The 24,954-nt window shown below is 45.8% G+C and overlaps 1 protein-coding gene across 1 annotated transcript; it reads right to left on the reverse strand.

The window, feature by feature from the left end:
- Nucleotides 1-553: 553 nt before the first annotated feature.
- On the reverse strand, nt 554-5,100 carry WNT8A (Wnt family member 8A). The gene is made up of 6 exons (XM_025852208.2): nt 5,033-5,100; nt 4,898-4,931; nt 4,529-4,667; nt 3,272-3,397; nt 2,402-2,544; nt 554-1,099 (listed from the first exon to the last, which is right to left on the reverse strand). The coding sequence occupies exons 1-6, from the start codon at nt 5,098-5,100 to the stop codon at nt 554-556; spliced, it is 1,056 nt and encodes a 351-aa protein (XP_025707993.2).
- Nucleotides 5,101-24,954: the final 19,854 nt, after the last annotated feature.

Raw genomic sequence — 24,954 nt, forward strand, 5'->3', positions numbered from 1 at the left:
ACCTGAGCCGAAGGCAGACGCTTTAAAAGTGCATACTCAGACGAAAAGCCCAACACCCTAAAAAACCTCCCACTAGGTAGGTCTGTGGTCTCTGCCCCACTTATATGCATGAACATATAGTTGGTCTTGCTTGAGCTAGCCAGCATCGGGGAAGGTTGCTCCTTCAGAAGTCCGGACTGAACTCTTAGTTTTTTGCTTCCATTCCCTCTGAAACTTACAGTGACAAGTACTTTGAGGGTCCCTCTGGATAAGACCCCCAAACCAAACTCCCCTCTAGCAAGCTGCAAAAGGCCAGGCGCAAAGACCAGGAAATAACGTGCAGGAGAGAGGAGACGGGGTCTGCCCACGTTGGAAGGCCGGGCTCCAATTTCAACTCTGTCGAGAATACGCTGTATAAGCTTGGGCCTCCGTTTCCCCCGCGAATTGATATGAAGAGGGCTACAGCCCAACCCAGTGATTTTCCAGTTGTTTTCGAATTCACTGTCTCTGAGAGAGAAACCGTGCCCGCCTCCTTTGTCATGCAGCCGAGCAAGTGATTCTGCGCGGGGTGCTGTCAGGCCCTGGCTCCGCCCCCGGACCACGCGCTGCCTGGGGGGCGTGAGCAGTAGTACTTGTTCACCACGTGCCTGCACTGCTCACACCGGACCGTACAGCACCACTGGAATTTGCAGTTGCAGCTGCTGAGAGCCTCGGCTCTTCTCTCCTCCACCTGCAGGCCACACTCGGTGCACAAGCGCCCGCAGCTGCGTTGCGCCCACCGAGATGCGTTGTGGTTGTTCTGCAGACACTCCCGACCTTCTGTGCCAGAGACGCCCAGGCTGGAGTTGCGGGTACAGTAGTCTGGCGATTCCTCTAAAAAGATCAGCTCAGCCTCTGCGCTGGGAAGGAAGGCCTCCGTGGGTGCCCAGCGGCCCTCAGCGCTGTTGCCCGCCCTCAGCTGCCGCTTATCCATCTCAATTTTCAGGGCCCGGTCATACTTGGCCTTCAAGTAGTCCCCCATCTCCCGGAAGTCAGCCAGCTGCAGCCAGCATGTCTGGATGCTGCAACTCCCGGAGATGCCATGGCATTTGCAGGTCCTTCTCATGATGGCTCTCACTGCCTTCAGAGAGAGAAAGAGAGGATTCTGGGTAGAGAAGACCGAAGGCTAGCAACCAAATGGGATGTATTTTTTTTAAGATTTTATTTATTTGACAGCGAGAGAGGGAACACAAGCAGGGGGAGTGGGAGAGGGAGAAGCAGGCCTCCCGCTAAGCAGGGAGCCCGATGTGGGACTCGATCCCAGGACTCTGGGATCATGACCCGAGCCGAAGGCAGATGCCCAACGACTGAGCCACCCAGGTGCCCCAAATGGGATATTTTAAAGTTGTGCTGCTTAACTTTGGAGGAACATCAGAATTATGGGGGAGGCCTGTGAAAAACGCTATTCCTAGACCCCACCTCAGATCTTCTCAGTTGGAGTGTTCAGGGGTGGAAAGGCCTTGGTAAGGGTACTTTTAAAGCACCCTTGGGTATTCTTTGGGGAAATCAGGCAAGTGTTGAGGAATCAGGAAACCTAGGCTCTAGGCCCAACTCCATCACTTGTTGAGCTTGTTTCCCTCTCTCATTAGAATAAGAATGGTTAAGAGGGTACTGTGTCAATTAAAGAAGAAGATATGATCATTGGCACTATTATTGTTTTCAAGGTAGGGGCTAGAGTATTGGTGAGGGTTTGGATTTGTTCTCTCCCAGAGGGAAGGGAGCTCATGCAGTCTGAACCCCTACCGCCGAAGCAATTACTCATGTGTGTAATTGCCTTGAAAACCTCTTCCCATTGCTCTGGGCAACCAGGTCGTCTGGGTATAGGTTCAAAGGGAAATTTTTATGCTCTTAGCTTTAAATCCAACTTGCTTCCAGATTTGAGTTCAGAACACTCCAGAAGTCTTGGGGGGAAAATAGACCCTCCAGAGAAGCCTAGATCAGTCCCAATCCCTCGAAGTCCAGACAGATCTTAGGATACAGGTTAGCTGATAAGCCCCCCATTAATTTCCTAGAACACAGTTGAAGTGGTTAAAATTTTAAATCATGAGAGCAAGGCTTTGGTACTGTATTGTTCTGTGTTCTCAGAAACCTGCCTGTGGAAGGGGCTAGACCATAATGATTAGTAATAAGACTAAAGTAGAAGATCTGAGTTTATTGCCTGATTCTGATGCTCATAAGTTGTATTGCCTTGGCCAAGACACTTGGCTCAGCCTGAACTGGCTTTGTCATCCAGAGAATGGGGGTAGCCATCCCAGTCTTGATAGGTGGTGAAAGGATGACACATGGGTATGAGATAGCTCTTGTTAAGTTGCAAGGGCTGTATAGATGTGAGGCTCTTGCCAGTACTGATCCTGATGGTTCACTCGTGGACTCCTATACCTACCAGCCTGCCTGCCCTGTTGTTGTGAAGATTCATCAGGGCTCTAGCATCCTTTCCCTTTTCCAGGCTGTCCACAAAGAGTTTGGAGATCCTTTCCCCAAATTCCACATTGTCGCTGCAGCCTCCCCAGATCCAGCCATGACCTCCTGCACATAAGGAAAGAGGAAGTTCTGCACACCATTTCCCTGCTAAGTTTCAGGAGAAAAGTCAAGGTCACTTTGGCTAACTTAGCCAAACCATCCCCCAAGAGCTCTAGAAGCGTATAAAGCTGCAGGTGAGACCAGGAAGTAGAGGTGCTCAGGGTGGGTGGGTGAGGTCCTTTTCACAAAACCAACTGCCCACCATTCAGGTACATTCCATCTCTAGGCAATTAGTCTCTATACCCTCAGTCAATGTAGCCATACTAAGCCTGGCCTAGATGATCTTAGAGGTTCATTGCAGCTCAAACATTCTGGAATTCTGCACCATTACCCTACAGTAGTCTTGTTAGAGCCATCTCCTCCCTCTTTAATGACAAATCTGAGTCTCTTAGATGGTCTACAAATAACTGAGTAGCTCTGGATTGTGGCCAAGCCGTTCTCGGCCTGAAATATGAGGGTTAGCTTTAAGCTCTCTTTGGCCTTCTCATTCCTAGATGTCTTGTTGCTTTTAGAGCTCGGTGCAACTTGGTGATCCTAAAATCATGGACCCAGGCTCAACTCTTGGAAGGGTATAGGGTATAGGTCCAGGAGCTCCCTCAGCACCAAAAAGTTGCTGGTAGCATCTAGGGGTTTGAGGGACCTGTGTCCTTTAGCCTTTTCCTGGAAGACCTTAGCCTGCATGTAGCTCTGCATCCCTCACTTCTTCCCACCCACATCAGAGAGCACAACTTACCTGTTTTTCCATTTTTTGACTCATCACAGCCACAGTTTTCAAAGTCGCCCATGCTACAGTTCTTGGTGATGGTGTACATGACTCCCGCAGAGCTGATGGCATGAATGAAGGAAGTCTCCCTGGTGGCTTTGGAGAGAAAGAGGGGACTGGAAACTTGGACCCTGACGACCCAAAGCAGAGGCTTTGGAAAAGCAATGGTGCCCCTTTTGGGTTTAAGAGGAGGCTCTTCTCCTTGAGAGAACAGGGCATGTCTTTCCAGCACCCTTACGTCTTTCAGGCAGACATGAGTATCCCCATGGGGGTGGGGATAGTAAAACCCAGACAGAGAGTGATGGGACCAAGGCCACTCTCCTCACCATTTGTATTGGGACCAAGACCCTGCTCTCCTGAAATCCAGTCTGGCCTTCTGTTCATTAGCCACTGCTTCTGGTCCTTGGGCTATGAAGACTCAGGGCCATGTAGCTGGCTTAGGAAAGAGAGAAGGGTCTTTTCTTCCTTCTGATATGAAGCAGGAATTATGTGTTACTTATAATGACCGTGGCTACCATTTACTGAGCTCGTATCTTACTAAACTCTTTAAAAAACATTGTCCCGTTTCATTTCCACACACTCCCCATTCTGCCTGTATACCCCACGGGGAGATACTTCTCTTCATCCACATCTTCTTTACTCCCTTCCCCCACCTCTTCTCAGGCAACTCTATTGTTTGTATATAAATGACCTTTATGTAAACTACTACATACAGTTATAAAGAGCTGAACAGGTGTGCGCACGATGACACACACACACGACACAGCTCAATGTGATCTTTCAGCTTCTCTGTTGTTGGGATTTTACGACAGCTGGGCAGATGGGAAACTCCTCAGGGGCTGCAAACACAGAGCCCCTTCCCTGTTTTTATTTCATGCAACTCAGGGCAAGATAAGTGTATACAAACACACAAATATAGGCATGCATTTTAAAAAACAGAGAAATTATTACATTTGTATGGAAATACCTTTGTACTCACCTCCTTCAACCCTTACAGTACTCCTGGTGAGCTAAGTAGAGCTGGCCTTATTGACCCAATGACAAAACTGGGGTTGGAGAGAGGATGTAACTCACTCAGAGTTTCACAGCAAGGAAGTGGCAGATCGGCAGATCACTGATACCCTTTCCATTTCACTGTGCATAGAGATGTCATACATGCCACACATACACATACTGAAAGCCCACCTCCATGCACAGGTACCCCTTTGTGTAGGTGCACAAACTTACCACTTCTTAGCCTGTTGTGAGTGGAGAGCTGGAGAGCATTTTCCGGGCAGTTCCAGCGTTCCCAAGCAAATTGGAACTTACACTCCTCAATGCCACTCTGGGCTCCCAGGGCCACGCTGGTTGTGTAGGTCAGATAGGCCTGGCAAAGGGAAAAGGGCCATGAAGGTCAGCCCTGGCTCCGCTCAGGTTGTCTGGGGTTGGGGGAGGAGCAGGCAGGACTCAAATGGGTTAGCTCTCCAGGGAGAAACAATTGTGGGTTCCTCTGGGTGGGGGGCTTCTGGCGCTGTCTCCCCTCCCCTCCTTTCTTTCGCCAAAAGAGTTCCCTTAGGAACCCGGATGGGTAAAAACAGGAGCCAGAGACCATCCTACCTTGGGACCTGTTACCAGGAAATTGTTCACTGACCTATCAAAAAGAGAAAAAGTGAGGCAGTGGTGAATGGGGCTGAGATAATGGGGGTCGCCTCGGTGGGGAGTGGGGAAGGTGCGGGCAGGGGAAGGACTTACCAGGCGGAGGCAGTGAAGGTGGCATAGCATATGCCCACAGCTACCCTGAGCATAAACAGGTCCCCCATGGCCTTGCTCACCCCCAGGGGACCAGTCCAGCCCAGGGCCAACTCCAGAGAAGTGAGGAGAGGGCAGGGTCTTTCTCAGTATTTATGTGGGGGAAATTCTGAATAGCCAAGGGGGAAAAATCAACAGCTCTTCTCATTTGTCCCTCACTGGCAGGGCTGCAGGAGCCCCTGACCCAATGGGGGACCAGGAAGGAAGGACTCAGCCCAAAGCCTCCAAGGAAAGCCCCGCCCCACCCCGCCCCACCCCACCAGCCCTTCTTCCCTCCCAGGCTGACAGAGGGGCTGAAGCCTTTCCCTACCCTTGAGGTTTCTTTCCTCTATAAATCAGACTTGTCTCTTCCTGTTTGGTGGCTCATTTCTCAGAATCTTTTTTTTTTTTTTAAGATTTTATTTATTTGACAGAGAGGGACACAGCGAGAGAGGGAACACAAGCAGGGGGAGTGGGAGAGGGAGAAGCAGGCTTCCCACCGAGCAGGGAGCCTGATGCGGGGCTCGATCCCAGGACCCCGGGATCATGACCTGAGCCGAAGGCAGACGCTTAACGACTGAGCCCCGCAGGCGCCCCATCATTTCTCAGAATCTTGTAGCCTGGAGCAGATGAAGTTCCCAACCCTGAAGGTAGGTCACCAATTCCTCGGAGCTACGGTGTCCTCATCTGTCACTGAGACCTCACTCTTTGTCTTGCCTTCTTCCCCAAGGCGTTAGTAATTACAGAGGAAGCCTATTTGGGGCACCCCTCCTACTCATTTTACCAAAGCAAGTGAATACACCTTTCCTACCTCCTTCCTTGGTGACTGTAAAGTCATGGAATCATGGCACCATGGGACAGAAACACTTCAGAGGCCATCTCTGTAACAGACCCCTCTACCACATTCTACTAAAGTTAGTTCTGGTAAGTTTCCTTCATGCCTTGTAGGTCTATCATTTTATATGTGAGAATCAACCTTTGGGCCACCCGGGGCTGTATATGAAAAAATTAATGCCTTTCTGACACTGCTTTGTTGCCAGGACATCAGCTCCTTAGGCAGGAATCTTTCCTTTCCTTTATTTTTTTGTTATTATTTTTAAGTAATCTCTACACCCAACTTGGGGCTCGAACTCATGACCCCGAGATCAAGAGTCTGGTGTTCTACCAACTGAGCCAGACAGGAACCCCAGGAATCTCTCCTTTAGGTTCACTTGAGTGCTTGAGAAGATGCCTGCATAAACGAACAAATGAATAAAAGAAATTGTGACCCCTATTAGGGACCCAAGATACCATTTAGGTAGGTTTCGGGACTGCAGTGAAGGGGTGGAGATCTTCCTTGGTTGGTGGAGCTCTTTCCTTGGGCGGGGGCCGGGGAGGGGGAGGCAGCCCAGAGAGACTCAGAGGAAAGTACAAACAGTAGATCACCATCCTGACTCATTACCCTGTGGCCGTGGATATCCAGATCATATCCCAGCCCCCCAGGGCCTGACTTGGGTGAGAAAGGGAGCTGAGACATCCCCCCCACTGAAGGAGTTCCAGGGGCCAAGGAGTCCTCAGGCTTTTTTACTTTTTAGAGCAGTGCACTCAAAGTATTGACTAGGATTTGTGTCGGTCTGTAAACTGTTACCTGTTACCTAAGTACAGAAATGAGTGTTTAGAAATTTTTATACTAATTTGATATAGTAATTTTATTTTATTTATTTATTTTATTAATTTTTAAAGTGCAGTTTTGTTCTGATTGATTGATTGATTGATTGATTGATTGAAGTCAGCTCCACACCCAGCATGGATGGGCTTGAACTGCGCTGGGCTTGAACTCACAACCCTGAGATCAAGACCTGAGCCGAAATCAAGAGTTGGACGTTTAACCAACTGAGCCACTCAGGCGCCCTGATGTAGTAATTTTATTCTTTTATTTTTTAAAGATTCTATTTATTTATTTGACAGAGATAGACACAGCAAGAGAGAGAACACAAGCAGGGGGAGTGGGAGAGGGAGAAGCAGTCTCCCCACTGAGCAGGGAGCCCGATGCAAGACTCGATCCCAGCAGCCTGAGATCATGACCTGAGCCCATCCCACATTCACTTCCTGTGCTTAACTGACTGAGGAGCCCCAGGGGGCTCCTATTTTGTATATATTTTTTTCTGTTTCATTTTTCTAAGAGGATTGGTGCAAATGTCACAAATGTGAAATGTCTTTAATGGACTAAAGGTCTGCCTCTCAGCCCCCCTGAGAAGCTGTCTTCCTCTGCTTGCTTGTGGCCTTCTCTCCTTGGGGAAAAGAAGTATCTGAGAAATGGGGCGCCTGGGTGGCTCAGTCGTTAAGCGTCTGCCTTCTGCTCAGGTCATGATCCCAGGGTCCTGGGATCGAGTCCCACATCAGGCTCCCTGCTCAACAGGAAGCCTGCTTCTCCCTCTCCCACTCCCCCTGCTTGTGTTCCCTCTCTCTCTGTGTCTCTCTCTGTCCAAAAAAAAAAGTGTCTGAGACTTGAGTCAGTTAGGAAAAGCCCACTGAGTTTGCTTCCTATTTCCCCTAGTCAAGAATCTAATGTTTAACTTTTCCTTCTTAAGACAGCAGGGTTGATTTCCATGCCGCTTGCTATCTGGTCAGAACAGGGTTGGCATTAGCTCTAAGGTAGTCCCCCTGTGCCCCTTGAAAGTTTTAGGAATGATCCCACATTCGCTTCCTGTGTATGAGCAACTGGTTCTTACTAGTCTGTGTCCCCCATAGCACCCGGCATTTAAGTTGGTACTCTATAAAAATATTCTTTTTTTTTCCTAGGAAGCAGAGGGAAAGGTAGTAGGATTTTTGGGTACAAATTTTGTGTATGCTTCTGCTCAGATTCTATAAAGTTCTCATAATTTCTCTAAAAAGAATTTAGGATGGGGCGCCTGGGTGGCTCAGTCAGTTAAGCGTCTGCCTTCGGCTCAGGTCATGATCCCAGGGTCCTGGGATCGAGCCCCGCATTGGGCTCCAAGCCTGCGTCTCCCTCTCCCACTCCCCATGCTTGTGTTCCCCCTCTCTCTCTCTGTCAGGTAAGAATTTAGGATATTGAGGAAAGGACTTGACTCCCAGGTATTAGGAGGCCTGGGCTTTGGCCACTAATTTGTTGTGTGACCTTGGGTAAGCTATTTACTACCACATGGACTCGGGTTTTTCATCTGTAAAATGAAGGAATGGGGGAAACGTTGAACATTGAATGACCTCTAAAGACTTTCCCAGTTTTCTACATCCTGTAATCCTATTTTTAAGGTTTACAGAATTTACTAATCCCTGAGGTAATTATAGACCAGAAATGGGGAAGCCTTGTTTTCCCAGCTGTTCAAATGGAATCATCTTTTTTATCTTTGAATCCTGTCTGGGTAGATCTGCAAGACAGATACCTGGAGGACCACAGGTGTTTTCTTCAGAGTGCTTTGGGGCTATGTCTACATAAGACCCCTGTACTGGACTGACCAAAGTCCTTCATGTGGACAGAGGGTCCCCTGGAAGGAGAGGCAAATCAGAGACAGGTACTCCATGTTGGAGTCTGCAAATTATTTGCAGTCATTGTGTATCCATTTCCTTAACCCCAGCTCCATTATCTCATTAATTTTTTTTTAGAGAAAGAGGGAGGGGCAAACATAGAGGAAGAATCTTAAGCAGGCTCCACACCCAGTGAAGAGCCTGATGTGGGGCTTGATCTCAACCCTGAGGTCATGGCTTGAGCAGAAGTCAAGAGTCGAACCCTTACAACTGAGCCGCTCATATGCTCCCTTCCTTTTTTTAAAAATAGGCTCCACAGGGGCTCAGTCGTTAAGCATCTGCCTTCGGCTCAGGTCATGATCCCAGGGTCCTGGGATCGAGCCCTGCGTCGGGCTCCCTGCTCCATAGGAAGCCTGCTTCTCCCTCTCCCACTCCCCCTGCTTGTGTTCCCTCTCTCTGTCAAACAAATCAATAAAATCTTAAAAAAAAAAAAAAAAGGCTCGACACCCAACATGGAGCTTGAACTCACAACCCTGAGATTAAGAGCTGTGTGCTCTGTGGACTAAGCCAGCCACGTGCCCCTGTCTCTTTGGTTATTAAGTGTGTGATCCAACTCTTGGTTTTTCTTTTCCAAGAAGGGAAATCTGGATCTGAAAACCAGAGCAGACGATGACAGGGAGGTCGAGTGGGCCCATCACAAATCAATAGTGTCTCTGAACCAGGGGTGTGCTGGTAGACAGGTGTTTAACAGCCAGCCCTGGTGTGACAGGAGCCATGATTGGTAGTGTTGGCTGATTTCCATGGTGTAAATATTCCCACCGTGGCCTTTTTCTAAACTACCAACTTGGACTTGGGAAGAAATGAACAGTACCACATCATTATATAATATTCTATCGTATAGATATAATAGATGTAAATAACATTAAGAATATAGATAATAGTAAAATGTCAGAAAATAATTGGGACAAGATGAATTTTGAGTACTTGTTACCTTTGTTTTTAATATAATTTAATTGGTTATGTAATTTAATTTTTTAAGATTTTATTATTTATTTTTAATTTTTAAAAAAGATTTTATTTATTTATTGGACAGAGAGAGCACAAGCAGGGGGAGCAGCAGAGGGAGAGGGAGAAGCAGACTCCCCGCTGAGCAGGGAGCCCAATGTGAGGCTGGATCCCAGGACCCTAGGATCATGACCTGGGCTGAAAGCAGATGCTTAACTGACTGAGCCACCCAGGTGCCCCTAAGATTTTATTTTTAAGTTATCTCTACCCCTGACATGGGGCTCAAACTCATGACCCTGAGATCAAGAGACAGGCTACCAACTGAGCTAGCCAGGTGCCCCTATGTAATTTAATTTTTAATAATGGCTGTGTTTAACCACCAGTTTACAAAATTCCTGAAAATTTACCAATCAGCTTTCTGAGCTGGGACAGACAGCCACCCCCCCTCCCCTCCAGCATACCATTGGAGCCCTGTGTCCTCCCTGTAGGCCCCTGGGAGATATAGTACAAAAGATTTCTATGTGGAATTGAACACCGTTTGTCAATTCCAGTTATGTGCAAGGCTTTAACTCTTGTTGAGCCATAGTCTTGCTACCTGCCCTCAGGCTTAGTATCTAGTAAATAGAGGCTAAGGTGTGTATTTAACTATAATGTAGGGCAGAAAGAGGAATACAATGAATAAATGCATGTACCTCTGGAAAGGTATTCATAGAGCTAATAAGGAGGTAGGATCAGAAGGCCCCTTCTACCTTTACTGTTCAGGGATGTTGAGGTTTCAAGAGTCCTAGGGGAAGCTCTGGGGATTATAATCAATGAGGAATAAGCCAGAGTCAACCCTTGTTGTGCCCAGCTTCAGAAACTCTAGAGGCCATTCACGGAACCAAAAGTGTCTGAGCTAGAGGGTCCCATTTTATGAGATACACGAGGCCCAGAGACAGGGGACTTACTCAGGGTCATACATAGAGTTGAAGCCAAGAAAACTTGCTTGGATCCTACCATCTTGGTTTGCTCTGGATTGGAGGATTCCCCTTGGAGTGGGACTCTCAGTGCTTAAACTGGGGCAGTGTTGGGCAAACCAGGTGGTTGATCAGCCTACAGTGATGATGGTGTGCATCCTAGGCCAATGTTTCTTTCCAAATGTGCACTCTCGCTAAACTCCCAAATCCCTGGTTCCCCCACATTTCTTTTCCCAGGCCTCTTCCAGGGTTCTGACACTGCTAGCACTTCTTAGACTGTGGCGCAAGTTGGGGTGGGGGCAGTGGAGTGAGGGTCGAGAGAGGGTGGAGGTAGCTGAAAATGCCAGAAGAGAAAGAGATAGGATTTCTGACTTTTTACACTCTTCTGCTAATTAGATAAGGGGGGGAGGCGAGGGGAGGAGAGAATGAGCCTCCATGCATATTCTTCTAAACTGTGACACTGAGCAGAGCTCAGGGATTTTCAATCTCTGGTCTCCACCCCTTCTCCTTGGAAACTGGTCTCTTCCCGCCCCCTGGGGGATCCTTGCCTCCCAGTCCAAATGCCACAGCCGCTTGAGCTCCTGGCCCTCCCTTTGGCCCCCTAATTTAGCTTCAGTGACTTGCACAACTCCTCAACAGTGTGTCCAAGGAAGGAAGAGGAGAATACTTTTAAGTTCTCCCTTTCAGACCCAGAGTTCCAGGTGAGGGAAAGAAAAAAAAGAGGCCCTCCTGTGTGGAAAATGGGAGCAGTTGGTTGTCTGCTGAACACATGGGCCTGTGAGGGCTTGGGGTACATTAGAGGGGATAAATCTGCAAGCCATGACTAGAGCTGTTTCATGTTTGAAGATGCTTCTTCATCATTCTGGAAACTCCTTAGGGCTAGGCCTTCTCAATCCCAACCACAGGGGGATCTCTCATAGGAGAGCAGCATCTTTCTCCTATTGGATTGAGGTGGTCAGATGGCAGAAGCTACATCTTCACTATTGGCCTAGGAAGGTTTAAAGTTGGAGGGGCTTCTCCAAGGAGACATTTCAAGTGGTTAAAACCCTTTTATTCTGTTTTTTTATTCTCTCACCGTTATGAACTCCCATCTCTAGGCCCTGGATAGGACACAGGAATTCCCAATTAATGTTTCTCAATTGATTGTTGGGGAAGAAAGTATGGAGATGATTGTGGGATTTATTAATTTCAGGGAAATATTCATCCATCTATCCATTTATTCATTCTAAGAAATATTTATCTACTGAGGGCGCCTGGGTGGCTCAGTTGGTTAAGCGACTGCCTTCGGCTCGGGTCATGATCCTGGAGTCGCAGGATCGAGTCCCGCATAGGGCTCCCTGTTCAGCAGGGAGTCTGCTTCTCCCTCTGACCTTCTTCCCTCTCGTGCTCTCTCTCTACCATTCTCTCTCTCTCTCTCAATAAATAAATAAAAATCTTAAAAACAAGAAATATTTATCTACTGAGTTCAGGCCAGTACTCAACACTACGAGTTTAATATGAATTACCCTTAGTTGATATTTTTATCCTGGACAAGCTCTCAGTCTGGTCTGAGAGAGAAGTGTAAACAATTTATAATAATACAGTGAGATAAAGTACTCTGTTGGAGCCGGAAATGAGATTAACGGGGTGTGGGGGGGAAACATCCATAGAAATAGGACTTCTGATAGAGAGCTGCCATCTAGTGGCAGAAAATGGTACAACAGGCTCCTTGTTCTGATGGAAGCCTCACTACTGCAATTTCAGCCTGTACGAGCACCTGCCTAAAGGGTAGCCAGCCCAGTGGTTGGCACTGTGGTGCATATAAAGCCACTTCTTCTTCTCCTTCTCCTCCTCCTCCTCCTCCTCTTCCTCCTCCAGTCAGTAGACTTCATTTCTCTTATTATATATATATTTTAAAGATTTTATTTATTTATTTGAGAGAGAGAAGGAGCGAGCAGGGTGCGGGACAGAAGGAGAAGCAGACTCCCTGCTAAGCAGGAAGCTCAATGTCGGGCTCAATCTCAGGACCCCGGGTTCATGACTGGAGCCAAAGGCAGAAGCTTAATGGACTGAGCCACCCAGGTACCCATTGTGCATATAAAGCTTCTAAAATGATCTCTATGCTTGAAAAACTTGTAGTGTGCTTGTGAACATAAAGCATAATTAAAGAAGTTATCAACCAAATATTTGATGTGCATGCATGAACAAATGAGCTTTAAAAAATTTTGTATATGTGATTCATGCCCATTACCAAAAAACATAAATAAAATGGAAATACATAATGTAAAATTTGAATCTCCCCTATTCACTCCCTTTAGGTAACCAGTTTGAACAATTTAGTATGGATTTTTTTCTTTGTATACACAAATGTTCATATATACATGTTACTTTTTTATTTTTTAAAGATTTATTTATTTATTTTTTAACAGAGAGAGACAGTGAGAGAGGGAACACAAGCAGGGAACGTGGGAGAGGGAGAAGCAGGCTTCCTGCTGAGCGGGGAGCCTGACGTGGGACTCGATCCGAGGACCCTGGGATCATGACCTGAGCCCAAGGCAGACGCTTAACTGACTGAGCCACCCAGGTGCCCCTATACATGTCGTTTTAATGTAATGTAATGTAACGTAATGTAATTTTTTTAAGTGGGTTCCACACCCAATGTGGGGCTTGAACTCACAACCCTGAGACCAAGAGTCACATGCTCTACCAACTGAGCCAGCCAGGTGCCCTTATACATATGTAATTTAAAAAATAGAACTGTGTTATTATTCCTCAACTTGGTTTTATTTTGTTTGTTTTTTTGTTTTTTCCTCAAGTTGTTTTTAAATTTTTACCTCAGAGACCCCTTTCTGTGACACTACAAAACAATCTACCTTGTTTTTTTCTTAATTTTTATATTAATCAAAAACATGCCCCTTGAGGCGCCTGGGTGACTAAGATGGTTAAGCATCTGCCTTCAGCTCAGGTCATGATCCCAGGGTCCTGGGATTGAGTCCCGCATCGGGCTCCCTGCTAGGCGGGGAGCCTGCTTCTCCCTCTGCCTCTGCCTCTCCCTCTCTCTCTCTCTGACTCTCATGAATAAATAAATAAAACATTAAAAAAAATGCTCCTAAAAGTTAAAAGTTGTATAGGATTTGTTAAGAAAAGCCGCAGCCTTTTGCAACTATACCCCCTTTTTCCTCTCAAGAAACAACTTTCACTTTTTTTATTTGATGCTATTAGTATTACTTCCTTATTTCTTTTTTTAAAGATTTTATTTTGTTTTATTTATTTTTTAAGATTTTGTTTTTAAGTAATCGCTATACCCATGGTGGGGCTTGAACTCATAACCTCAATATCAAGAGTTATATGCTCCACCGACTGAGCCAGCCAGGTGCCCCTACTTCTGTATTTCTAAAACAATAGCAACAAAAACCAACCTATTTGAATCCTATGTATTTTTCAATTTTAGTTATTATCTGGTTACTTCCCATCATGGGGGATGAGAATTTGCCTCTCTTTCTCTCCCCACCTACCAAATACAAATCCATCTTTCTCAGGGCGCCTGGGTAGCTCAGTTGGTTAAGCAACTGCCTTCGGCTCAGGTCATGATCCCAGAATCCTGGGATCAAGTCCCACATCAGGCTCCCGGCTCAGCGGGGAGCCTGCTTCTCCCTCTGGCCCTCTCCCCTTTCATGCTGTTTCTCTCTCTCTCAAATAAATAAATAAAATCTTTAAAAAAACAAATCCTTCTTTCTCATCCTCCCATCTCCCAAGATAGTTAAATTATAATTTTACATAAGACAGTATTCAGCATTTACAGTATGATTATATAAATACTATTTAGAGGAGAGTCATGTGGTAAGCCACCTTACTTTTTCTTCCCTATAAGCCTTTCTGTTTTCTCTGGGATGAATAATTTTCTTTCTTTTTTTTTTTTTTTGTTATTTGCTTCTTTTCTATGTAGTTATCACCACATCAAGCCCTAACTGTGCCACTCATCTAAAACATCTCTCAAGACATTTAGCTCTCAGTCTTACTCTCATCTGGTTGAGCTACTTCTTTGCATACTGCACAGTTATCATTTTAGTATCTCTTTCACCATCAGGATAGGGTTTCACTTTGCTTCTCCACTTTGTTGTACATCGTATTTCTTAAATATTATGTCTTTTTATCTCTGTTTACTCCCCTCATTTTGATGGGTAACATATTTCAGTAGCTTCCTGAGAATGGGTGCATAGGAAGCACACTTTTTAAGACCTCATGTGTCTGAAAATCTTTATTCTATTCTCACTTGGTTGATATTTAAATTTTTTCTTAGAGTAATGTTTTGGTAGGGTATAGAATTGTAGTTCCTGCAGAATGTTGAGGTCATTGTTCCAATATCTTCTGGTTTCCAGTATTGCTGTTGAGAAACTTAAGCATTTTGAATGCTAGTCTTTTGTAGGTTACTTGTGCTTCTTTCTGCTACTCCCGTTGGAAGCTTGTAGAAGCTTTTCTTTATCCTCAGCATACTGAAATTCCACAATGATGTGGCTTTGGTTTACAGTTTTTTCATTTCTTGTGTTTAGTACTCATGGATTCTTTCAGTCTGTAAACATATGTCTTTTTGTTTTGGTTAACTTTCTTGTATTATTTTGTTGATAGTTTCTTTCCCTTCATTTTCTGTGTTCTCTTTTCTTACAATTATTTACAATTATTTTTGTGTGTTTGTGTGAGGATATCAGACCTCCTTGACTGATCCTCTCATTTTCTCATTTTACCTCTTCTTTTCTGCTTTCCATCTTTTTTTGTTTTGTTTTATTGTTTTATTATCTAGGGGAACTCCTCAACTCTATCTTCCAACCTTTATTTATTTTTATTTTTGTTTTTATTATTTATTTATTTATTTTTTTTTGAGAGAGAGTGTGTGTGCTGGGGGTGAAGGTGGGGGGAGGAGCAGAGGGAGAGGGAGAGAGAATCTTAAGTAGGCTCCATGCCCAGTGTAGAGCCTGACATGGGGCTCGATCTCATTACCCTGAGATCATGACCTGAGCCAAAATCAAGAGTCAGAGATTGGGGACCTGGGTGGCTCAGTTGGTTAAGCGACTGCTTTCGGCTCAGGTCATGATCCTGGAGTCCTGGGATCGAGTCCTGCATCGGGCTCCCTGCTCAGCAGGGTCCCTCTGACCCTCCGTCTCTCGTGCTCTCTCTCTCTCTCTCTCAAGTAAATAAATAAAATCTTAAAAAAAAAGTGTTGGCTGTTAACTGACTGAGCCACCTGGCACCCCTATCTTCCAACCTTTAGATTAAATTCTTTTTATTTATGCATCAAATCTATAATACCTAAGAGTTTTCTCTTATTCTCTGAATAATCCTTTAAAAAAAATAGTATTCTGGAGTGCCTGGATGGCTCAGTTGGTAAGTGAGATCACTATTGGAGCGGAAATCAAGAGTTGGATGCTTAAGTGACTGAGCCACACAGGTGCCCCACCCTGACTCACATTTTTAAAAGATCACTCTGGCTGCTGTGTGGACAATGAATTGGTGTGGGGGGAGAGCCCCGAAGACATTGACAGATCTCTCTCAAGAAGAACTGACCAGGTTTTGGTACTTAATTTATCTTTCTCTCTCATCCCTGATCCCTCCTCAGTCCTAGCATTTTTCCAGCCTGTGTGACTGGGAGGAAGGGTGAGAAATCAGAGCTTCATTGGGTGAGAAAGATGATGGCAGCAAAGTCCAATGGAAATGTTTTTTTTTTTAAGATTTTATTTATTTGAGAGAGAGAATGAGAGAGAGAGAGCACAAGAGGGAAGAGGGTCAGAGGGAGAAGCAGACTCCCTGCTGAGCAGGGAGCCCGATGTGGGACTCGATCCCGGGACTCCAGGATCATGACCTGAGCCAAAGGCAGTCGCCCAACCAACTGAGCCACCCAGGCGCCCTCCAATGGAAATGTTTGGTTGGTAGTTGGAAATTTGGCTCAGGAGCTGGGGAGAAAGGACAGAATTTTGAATGCCTAGATTTCCGATCTACTATGGAGAAGAAATAGTTGAAGCTGTGTGATTGTATGAGGCATCTGAGAGAGGGAATTCAGAGGAAAGAGCAGAGGGCCAAAGACAGATCCTCAGCGAAGCAACCCCAGCAAAGGAAGCAGGGGGATTAAGAGTGTAAGCTTGCATCCCCAGGGCAGCGCAGAAATCCAGGACAGTTTAAGTTGTAAAAGGAGCAGTTATGGCAGGTTGGAGTACCCAGGAAGGCTTGTGGCAGAACCAGGACTTGAATGGACCTTGAGGAACAGGTAGACTAGGTTGATGGGGATGAAAGCAGGGATTTCCAGACCAAAAAGCCCAAGAACCAAGGTATACCAGAAAGTTCTGACCATTGAGTGTGTGTGCAAGGTCAGGGAATTGTTGGGAGTTTGTGAGACGAGGCTTTGGTCAGGAAATCTTGGGTGATGAATGTGTGCCGGAAGAGCTGAATCAGTTAGTTGATCAACATGTACATTTTTTGAGCACCCCTGCATCCTGTGCACCATGTCAGGTTCTGGGAACTTATCTGTGAACCAAGAGACCGAGGCCCTGTACTTCAGAGCATACCTGTTAGCAAATCAGACAGGTCTTCACAAGCAAGCAGAGGAGTTTAGACTTTATTCTATGAGACGCTGCTTTCTTGTGACCCTATAATGGGAGGTGGGTGGAGGACTGTCCCCAGCCTGTGGGGGACATGGAAGGGAGTGTAGGCAGAGGAAATGCAGACTGGTGAGGGGTCTGCATGAGCGTGTGAGCCTGACCTGTGCACACATAGACTAGGACGGGTGCACTGGAAAGACAGGGAAGTGGCTGGAATTTCTGAGAAAGTCTTTTCTTTGGAGAGATTGACAGCTGATTCATTAACCTTTGTAAGGGAAGTTTGCATTTAATAAGAGTAAAACCTTTGTTTGGCAGCAATTAAACTCTGATGATGGAATTACTGGCTTGAGTCAGTAGGAAGAAGAGGTATTTGTTGGAGAGAGGGCAGTCAGAACCATCCCGGGCTCTGAAACAACACCTTTTCCGGCGCTGTCTACCTACTCAGAGGTCAGCTCTTACCTTGCATGTGATATGACAGGTGCTGCTTCACTCTCTGGACATCATGTTCCCCCACTGGACATCATTTTGACCAGTGAGAAGCAGAGGTAGGACTTCTTGGTTTTCTAGAGATGAAATCATTCCCTCCTAATTCCTAAATGACTGTCACCTGGCTTGCCCTGCAGACTCAACTTTCCTGGAGAAAACAAAAGAAAGGAAATGAAGAGAAATAGGCAATAGGCACAAGCGTACAGTCTCAAAAATTATGCGTAAAACTTGAAAAGGAAGTCAAAGGAAACAGACAAAATTTCTTCTTGAGCTTGGGGTCAGCAGGGAATGATGCCACTTCCTGAAGATATTTATAAAAAGCACTGGACAGTGCCTGGGTGGCTCAGTTGTTAAGCGTCTGCCTTTGGCTCAGGTCATGATCCCAGGGTCCTGGGATCGAGCCCCGCATCGGGCTCCCTGCTCCGCGGGAAGCCTGCTTCTCCCTCTCCCACTCCCCCTGCTTGTGTTCCTCTGCTGTCGCTATCTCTCTCTCTGTCAAATAAATAAGTGAAATCTTTTTTTTTAAGATTTATTGATTTGAGAGAGTGAGAATGAGAGAGAGAGAGCACATGAGAGTGGGGAGGGTCAGAGGGAGAAGCAGGCTCCTCGCCGAGCAGGGAGCCCGATGCGGGACTCTATCCCGGGACTCCAGGATCATGACCTGAGCCGAAGGCAGTCGCTCAACCAACTGAGCCATCCAGGCGTCCAATAAGTGAAATCTTTTTTTTTTTTTTAAGATTTTATTTATTTATTTGAGAGAGAGAGAATGAGAGATAGCACGAGAGGGAAGAGGGTCAGAGGGAGAAGCAGACTCCCCGCCGAGGAGGGAGCCTGATGCGGAACTCGATCCTGGGACTCCAGGATCATGACCTGAGCCGAAGGCAGTCGCTCAACCAACTGAGCCACCCAGGTGCCCCAATAAGTGAAATCTTAAAAAAAAAAAAAATTACTGGACAAGCAGAACCAGGAGGCAGAGTGACCAGCTCATCCTGTTTTTCCCTGAACTTGCCCAAGTTCGACACCTAAAGTTCCACATTCTGGGAAAACTGAGACAGTTGATCATCCTAGTATGAGGCCTGAGCTCTATCTCTGCACCTGCCATTACCTCCCTTCCCTTGAGCCTGAGTTTCTCCCTCATTTGGTAAAGTATGGTACCTGGACAAGGTGATATCAAAGAGCCCTTCCAGCACTAATGGAACAATCTGGAAATTTGCCCAGGCTGCCCTGATACCCACTTTCTCTTGGAGCTTGCCCGGAGCTTGGGCAGAACCAATGTCACCACCAGAGGGTGCACCCAAGGGCTAGAGGACCAGCAAGTTCTTAAAAAGACCCTCCTTTCCTACAGATAGAGCCTTCAGCAAGTGACATGAGTCAATACCAGCCAACAGTGTATTATAATCATTAGTTGTCACCTACAAAATGAAGTGAAGATAATTATTCCCAGTTGTCAGATTGTTTCAAGGAATATATAAACCAGAAAGAAGAAATACAGCAAGAAAAATAAATTTCTCAGAGCTCCCGGCTGGCACTAAATTCATTTAAATTTAAATTACTCATTTAAATTATACAGTTGTATTGGAATGATGTGTGGTTATCATTTCTATTTAGAATTTTACTTGGATAGTAAAAGAATGATTTCTGTCTCTCAGTTTCTATTAACATCAAGTAGAAAATTTTTCTTTCTCTTAAAAATCTTTTAAGTACTTACTGTTCCCAAAGTGGCCTTTTATGTCAGCTTTACCAGGTCATTATTTTGTGGCAAGAATTTGAAAACCAATGAATTTTTTAAAAATTTTATTTATTTGATAGAGAGAGACACAGCGAGAGAGGGAACACAAGCAGGGGGAGTGGGAGAGGGAGAAGCAGGCTTCCCGCGGAGCAGGGAGTCCGACGTGGGGCTCGATCCCAGGACCCTGGGATCATGACCTGAGCCAAAGGCAGATGCTTAACGACTGAGCCACCCAGGCGCCCTGAAAACCAATGAATTTTTAAAGTTGTTTAAAAATTAAATTTAGACCCTGAAGCCCTCCTGCCTGGGTTCACATCTTAGCTCTGTAACCGAATAGTATCGCTTGGTGTTTCTGTACTTCTGTTTTTATCTGTAAAACGGGGATGATGTTAATAGTACCTACCTCAGAGACATCATGAGGATTATTATTATTTTTTTTAAGTAGGCTCCACACCCAGCATGGGGCTTGAACTCATGACCCTGAGATTAAGAGTCATATCCTCCACCAACTGAGCCAGCCAGGCTCCCAAAGTTGTCATGTCTGAAGTGTTCAGACCTCTGCTTGCCCTTCAGTACGGGGATTTTCATTTATTTTGTTCACTTACATATCCCCAGTGCCTAGAACTTTGCCAGCTCATAGCAGGCATTCAGTAAATATTTGTTGAATGAACGTCTAAGATTTGGGAATAGATGTTCAATGTAACGTGGTTATTCTTGAAGTTTTTAAAGCCCATGGGATTTATCTATTTTCACCTTTTAATTTTTTTTTAATTTTAAATTTTTTAAAAAGATTCTATATATTTGAGAGAGAGCAGGGGGAGGAGGGGGGAGTGGCAGGCAGAGGGAGAAGCAGGCTCCTGGCTGAGCAGGGAGCCCGACGCAGGACTCAATCCTAGGACCCTGGGATCATGACCTGAGCTGAAGGCAGACGCCTAACCGACTGAGCCACCCCGGCGCCCCTTTATCTTTTTAATTTTTACAATAGGAAAATTGAGGTCTGGAAAGCATCTTTCCAATGCTGCATGAACCTGACTGGCAATAAAATTAAATATCAAACCTTTGTCCCAGGAGAAAAGCACTAGATGGGGACCCTCTGTTTCCCTACTTTATGCTTCTTTTTCACCAGTGCAATGTGTTTTTTTTTTTTTTTTTAAAGATTTTATTTATTTATTTGACAGAGAGAGACAGTGAGAGAGGGAACACAAGCAGGGGGAGCGGGAGAGGGAGAAGCAGGCCTCCCGCTGAGCAGGGAGCCCGATGCGGGGCTCGATCCCAGGACCCTGGGGTCATGACCTGAGCCGAAGGCAGACGCTTAACGACTGAGCCACCCAGGCGCCCTCACCAGTGCAATGTTTATCAGAACTTCTCACGTAGAAACACTCAGCTTTCATCTGAGTGGATGCCATCCTCCCTGAAGGCCAGCACCCACTGTAGCGGGCAGAGTCAGTGTTCGCCCACGGGAACAAAATGCCTTGCCCTGAAAGAAGACGGATAACTGTGTTCATGCTGTGTCCTTGACTCCAGTGTTTCCCCTCACTCTGAGGCCTACTCTTCTTTCATTCCTCAGAAAGCCTGGGACCCTGTCTGTGTGTGCTGCCAAAACTCCCACGGCCACTCCAGAAATGACCACTGTACTGATTCTGCACTGAAGCAGACCTGGTTTCATTTTTTTTTTTTTTAAAGATTTTATTTATTTATTTATTTGACAGGGAGACAGAGAGAGAAAGCACAAGTAGGCAGAGTGGCAGGCAGAGGGAGAGGGAGAAGCAGGCTCCTGGCTGAGCAGGGAGCCTGATGCGGGGCTCCATCCCAGGACCCTGGGATCATGACCTGAGCCGAAGGCAGCTGCTTAACCAACTGAGCCACCCAGGCGCCCCCAGACCTGGTTTCAAATCCCACTTATGCTACTTACTACCTGTGTGACCTTGTACGAGTTTTTGTGCTTCCATGGCTTGAGTTTGTGCATCTATAAGGTGGGTACAATGCCATCATAGTCCCAGTAAAGGTAAACATTAGCTAGTAATATGGGGCCAACTGATTGTTCAACATGATGAATGCAAAAAGACCCAAAGCAAGGCATGTTGTAGTGTCAAGTTGGGTTGTCCAGGAAGCAAACTCTGAGATGGAGAGTAGCAGGCAGGGCGTTTATGAGAGAGTGTTCTTGGGGTCAGCACTTGTAGAAAGAAAGAGAAGGAAACAAGACTGGGCAGAGGAAGAAGTGGGTTGTGGTGTAGGCCCAGAGAAGACCTCAGCTGGTCTCCCACAGGGAGCTGTAGAGCTGGGATGAGCCTTCAGAACTGTTGCCAACTGAGGTGAGGGAGCTGGGTCTTTCACACTCCCATGTCGTCACTTACGCAGTACAGGCTGTCCCGGAGGTTTTCTTTAGCCAAAGCATTCTCCAAAGAGGACTGGCAGCCGAGGGTCATGGCAGCATTCCCAGAAGCTGGGGGAGATAAGTCCTGCATTCTTGAAGGGGGATCTGGGTGGTGCAGCACAGCGTCCAACCCTCCCCAACTCCAGATCCTGCATAAAGATCCCAGGGGTCGGGGTGCCCAGCACCCAGTACATGTCCAGAGTTAGTTGAATATCATCATCATCATCATCATCATCATCATCATCATCATCATCATCCTGACTCTGCCATCCATTCCTGACCAAGTGCTTTCAGCTTTTGGCTTCTATAGAAGAAGGGTGTGGGGTGTCTTCCAGAGGAGCGTGCAAAAACAGGGAAGGATTAATACTCAGCCAGGAAATAGTGTTAAGTTTGCACAGACAAAATATTGAATCCAGGGATGTCTGGGTGGCTCAGATGGTTAAGCGTCTGCCTTCGGCTCAGGTCATGATCCCGGGGTCCTGGGATCGAGCCCCACATTGGGCTCCTTGATCAGCAGGAATCTACTTCTCTCCCTCTGCCTGCCACTCCCCCTGCTGTGCTCTCTCTCTCTCCCTGACAAATAAATAAAATCTTAAAAAAAAATTATTGAATCCAGATCATGTCACTGCAGAGAGAAAATTAAGGGATTTTCTATTTTTCCTGTTTCTCTTCTATAGCTGTCACGCGGACAGTGGGATGGGAAGATCTGCTATCCTATGTCCCCTTTTTTACCTGCAGTTGATATTTATGAATAGCTCAGTGGGAGCCTGGAATCCCGGAAGATGTCTTCTGGGAGTTATTGTTCTCGTGAAAAAATTTAACTCTAAAATTCCTTCGGAAATTTCAGATATACCTTTGCATGACCTAACCTGTTTGCCGTTTGCTTGTTTTAGTCATTCTAAAACTGTGGATACATTTCTTGCACAAATGGTTCTTTGTTGCAACAGAATTGCAAAGACCACCAAGGAGAAGAAGAACCATCAATCTCCTAGGCATTTCCGAGGCCCTGCTTTGAACTATTGGACCAAGATCAAGAGCAGAGGGGACTCAGGAGGTAGGGCTTTCCCTGGTAGTGACCAGATAGATGCCCGAGAAGAGCAATGAGAACAGTGGTTAGCTTGAGGGTTAGTTCCAAATGGAAGATACTAGAGGGAGGGAAGCAGAGTTACCGTCTGTGCCCCAACAGGAGCCTCTGATCTTTGGAGGGCAGCTCTTCTTTGCCTCTGAGGACCACATGAGCCCCCATATGGGTTCTTAATGGGGCAGATTCTTCTTGGGGACACTTTTCCCCTCCTCTTAAACTCACCTAAGGGGAAGTAGGCTGTTGGAATGGCGAGAACTCTAGACTAGAATTCTGGAAGCCTGGGCTCCAGCTTGTGCGTCTTGTTCAGATCATTTCAGTTTTCAGGCATCAGTTTTCTGAGTGCTGGGACTACATCATCCCTGACATCCCTTCCAGATCTGAGAGTCTGTGATTCTAATATCCTGCAAAGCTGGTGAGAGAGGTAGCACGGTTAACAGGAAGAGCATGTGGGTGCTGAGTCCAGCAGACCAAGGTTTAGATCCCAGTACCACCACTTACAAGCTATGTGAACTTTGTAAATTATTAACTGTCCTCAGCCTCGGTTCCCAGATCTATAAATTTATAGGTTATACCTACAAGGCAGGTCTGTTTTGAAGTTGGAAGTGAAACTGTGTATATCCATGGTTCTCAAACTGCACTTTGAAGCACCCTAAGTCTCTGCAGTGAACTCACACGGGACCACCATGGGATTCTCAAATTTCTGAGGGAAACACAATGATGCAGAGGTAGTTCGTAGTTTCAACATTAGATTGGGCTACATTCCATGATGCCTTGTGTTGTTGTATCTTCACAAAACGGGGTTTTCAGTGTGATAAAAGGCAAGCACCACATGAAAATCAACGTGGAACACAAAAGGAGGGTGGCAGTCTCTAATCTAATTAAGAAGTTGAGCAGTGTGCAATAGTGACACACATCCCATTAGCAAGTACTTGTGGTTATTTAAGAAGAGAATAAAAATATTTGTCTTTCAATTTTTATGCATCATTTTTTTTCACAAACTACTAAGGTGTTAGTATATTAATGCATCTTAATGTGTTTGGATCTAATAATTTAATAAATGGCCCAAGGGAATGGTGGCAAACTTACTGATTTTTCCTGTGGGCCCTGTGAACAGAGAAAGTTTGGGAACCTCTGATATATGGAAAGTACTTGGCACACAGTAGGTGCTCCAAGAATGGCAAAAATTATTTTTTTATTTTTATTTTTATTTTTTATTTTTATTTTTTTTAAATATTAGTTGCTTTAAATATTAGTCGCTTAACCAACTGAGCCACTCAGGCATCCCAAAATTAATTTTTTTAAAGATTTTATTTATTTATTTGAGAGAGCGCACACACAAGTGTGGGGGGAGGGGCAGAGGGAGAGGGAGAAGCAGGCTCCCGGCTGAGCAGGAAGCCCCCTTGATCCCAGGACCCTCAGATGATGACCTGAGCTGAAGGCAGACATTTGGACGACTGAGCCACCCATGTGCTCCAAATATAAAAATTATTAAGGAAGCTTGCAAAAGGGAGCAGAGAGCTATCTCTTACAGCTTATTTCTTGTAGTGGTGGGAGCTGAGCATGAATCACGAGGAGTTTGGCACATCTTTATAATAATAGTACCGGGCACATAGAGGTGCTGCATGAAGGCCACCTGAGTGAGTGAAGGTGTCACAGATAAAAGGTTTTATTTTTTATTTATTTTATTTTATTTTAAAGATTTTATTTATTTGAGAGAGAGAGTGACCGAGAGACAGCATGAGAGGAGGGAGGGTCAGAGGGAGAAGCAGGCTCCCCACTGAGCAGGGAGCCCAACTTGGGGCTCCATCCTGGGACTCTGGAAACTTCTACCTGAGCTGAAGGCAGGCGCCCAACCAACTGAGCCACTCAGGCGCCCCAGATAAGAGGTTTTATAAGGCACCTCGGACATGACCAGCAAGGCGAATAATAATTTTTTTTGAGTCCCTTCATCTCTTCCTCACGTCTTATAATTTGCACAGTGTATTTCCTAAGAACATCCCCAAATACGAATCCATTCTCTCCAGAGGATTTTGGTCTTTAGTCCTGTTTCAATGTGGTAAAATTGGTCTTTTGTAGAATTCCAGTTTGACGAGATGTTTGGAACTTGTTAGGTGCATTCTGGGCTGGGTTCAAAATAGGGCTGGCCACAGAGCGGAAGGAGTCTTGTGTGGGAGTTACACTGTGCCAAAGTGAGCCGGTCCTTGGTTTAGCTTCCTCCCCT

Source organism: Callorhinus ursinus, unplaced genomic scaffold (assembly GCF_003265705.2).
Source record: "Callorhinus ursinus isolate GAN/ISIS: 27379988/994484 unplaced genomic scaffold, GSC_fseal_2.0 scaffold83, whole genome shotgun sequence".
Taxonomy (NCBI): Eukaryota; Metazoa; Chordata; class Mammalia; order Carnivora; family Otariidae; genus Callorhinus; species Callorhinus ursinus.

What these genes read in the sequence shown, in the direction of transcription:
- WNT8A (XM_025852208.2), bottom strand. Translation starts at nt 5,100, where the DNA reads ATGGGGGACCTGTTTATGCTCAGGGTAGCTGTGGGCATATGCTATGCC. An exon ending in TCACAACAGGCTAAGAAGTG is followed by an intron (nt 3,398 to 4,528) that starts GTAAGTTTGTGC and finishes TTCTCTCCAAAG; the next exon opens with CCACCAGGGAGACTTCCTTC. An exon ending in ACAACAGGGCAGGCAGGCTG is followed by an intron (nt 1,100 to 2,401) that starts GTAGGTATAGGA and finishes CTCTCTCTGAAG; the next exon opens with GCAGTGAGAGCCATCATGAG.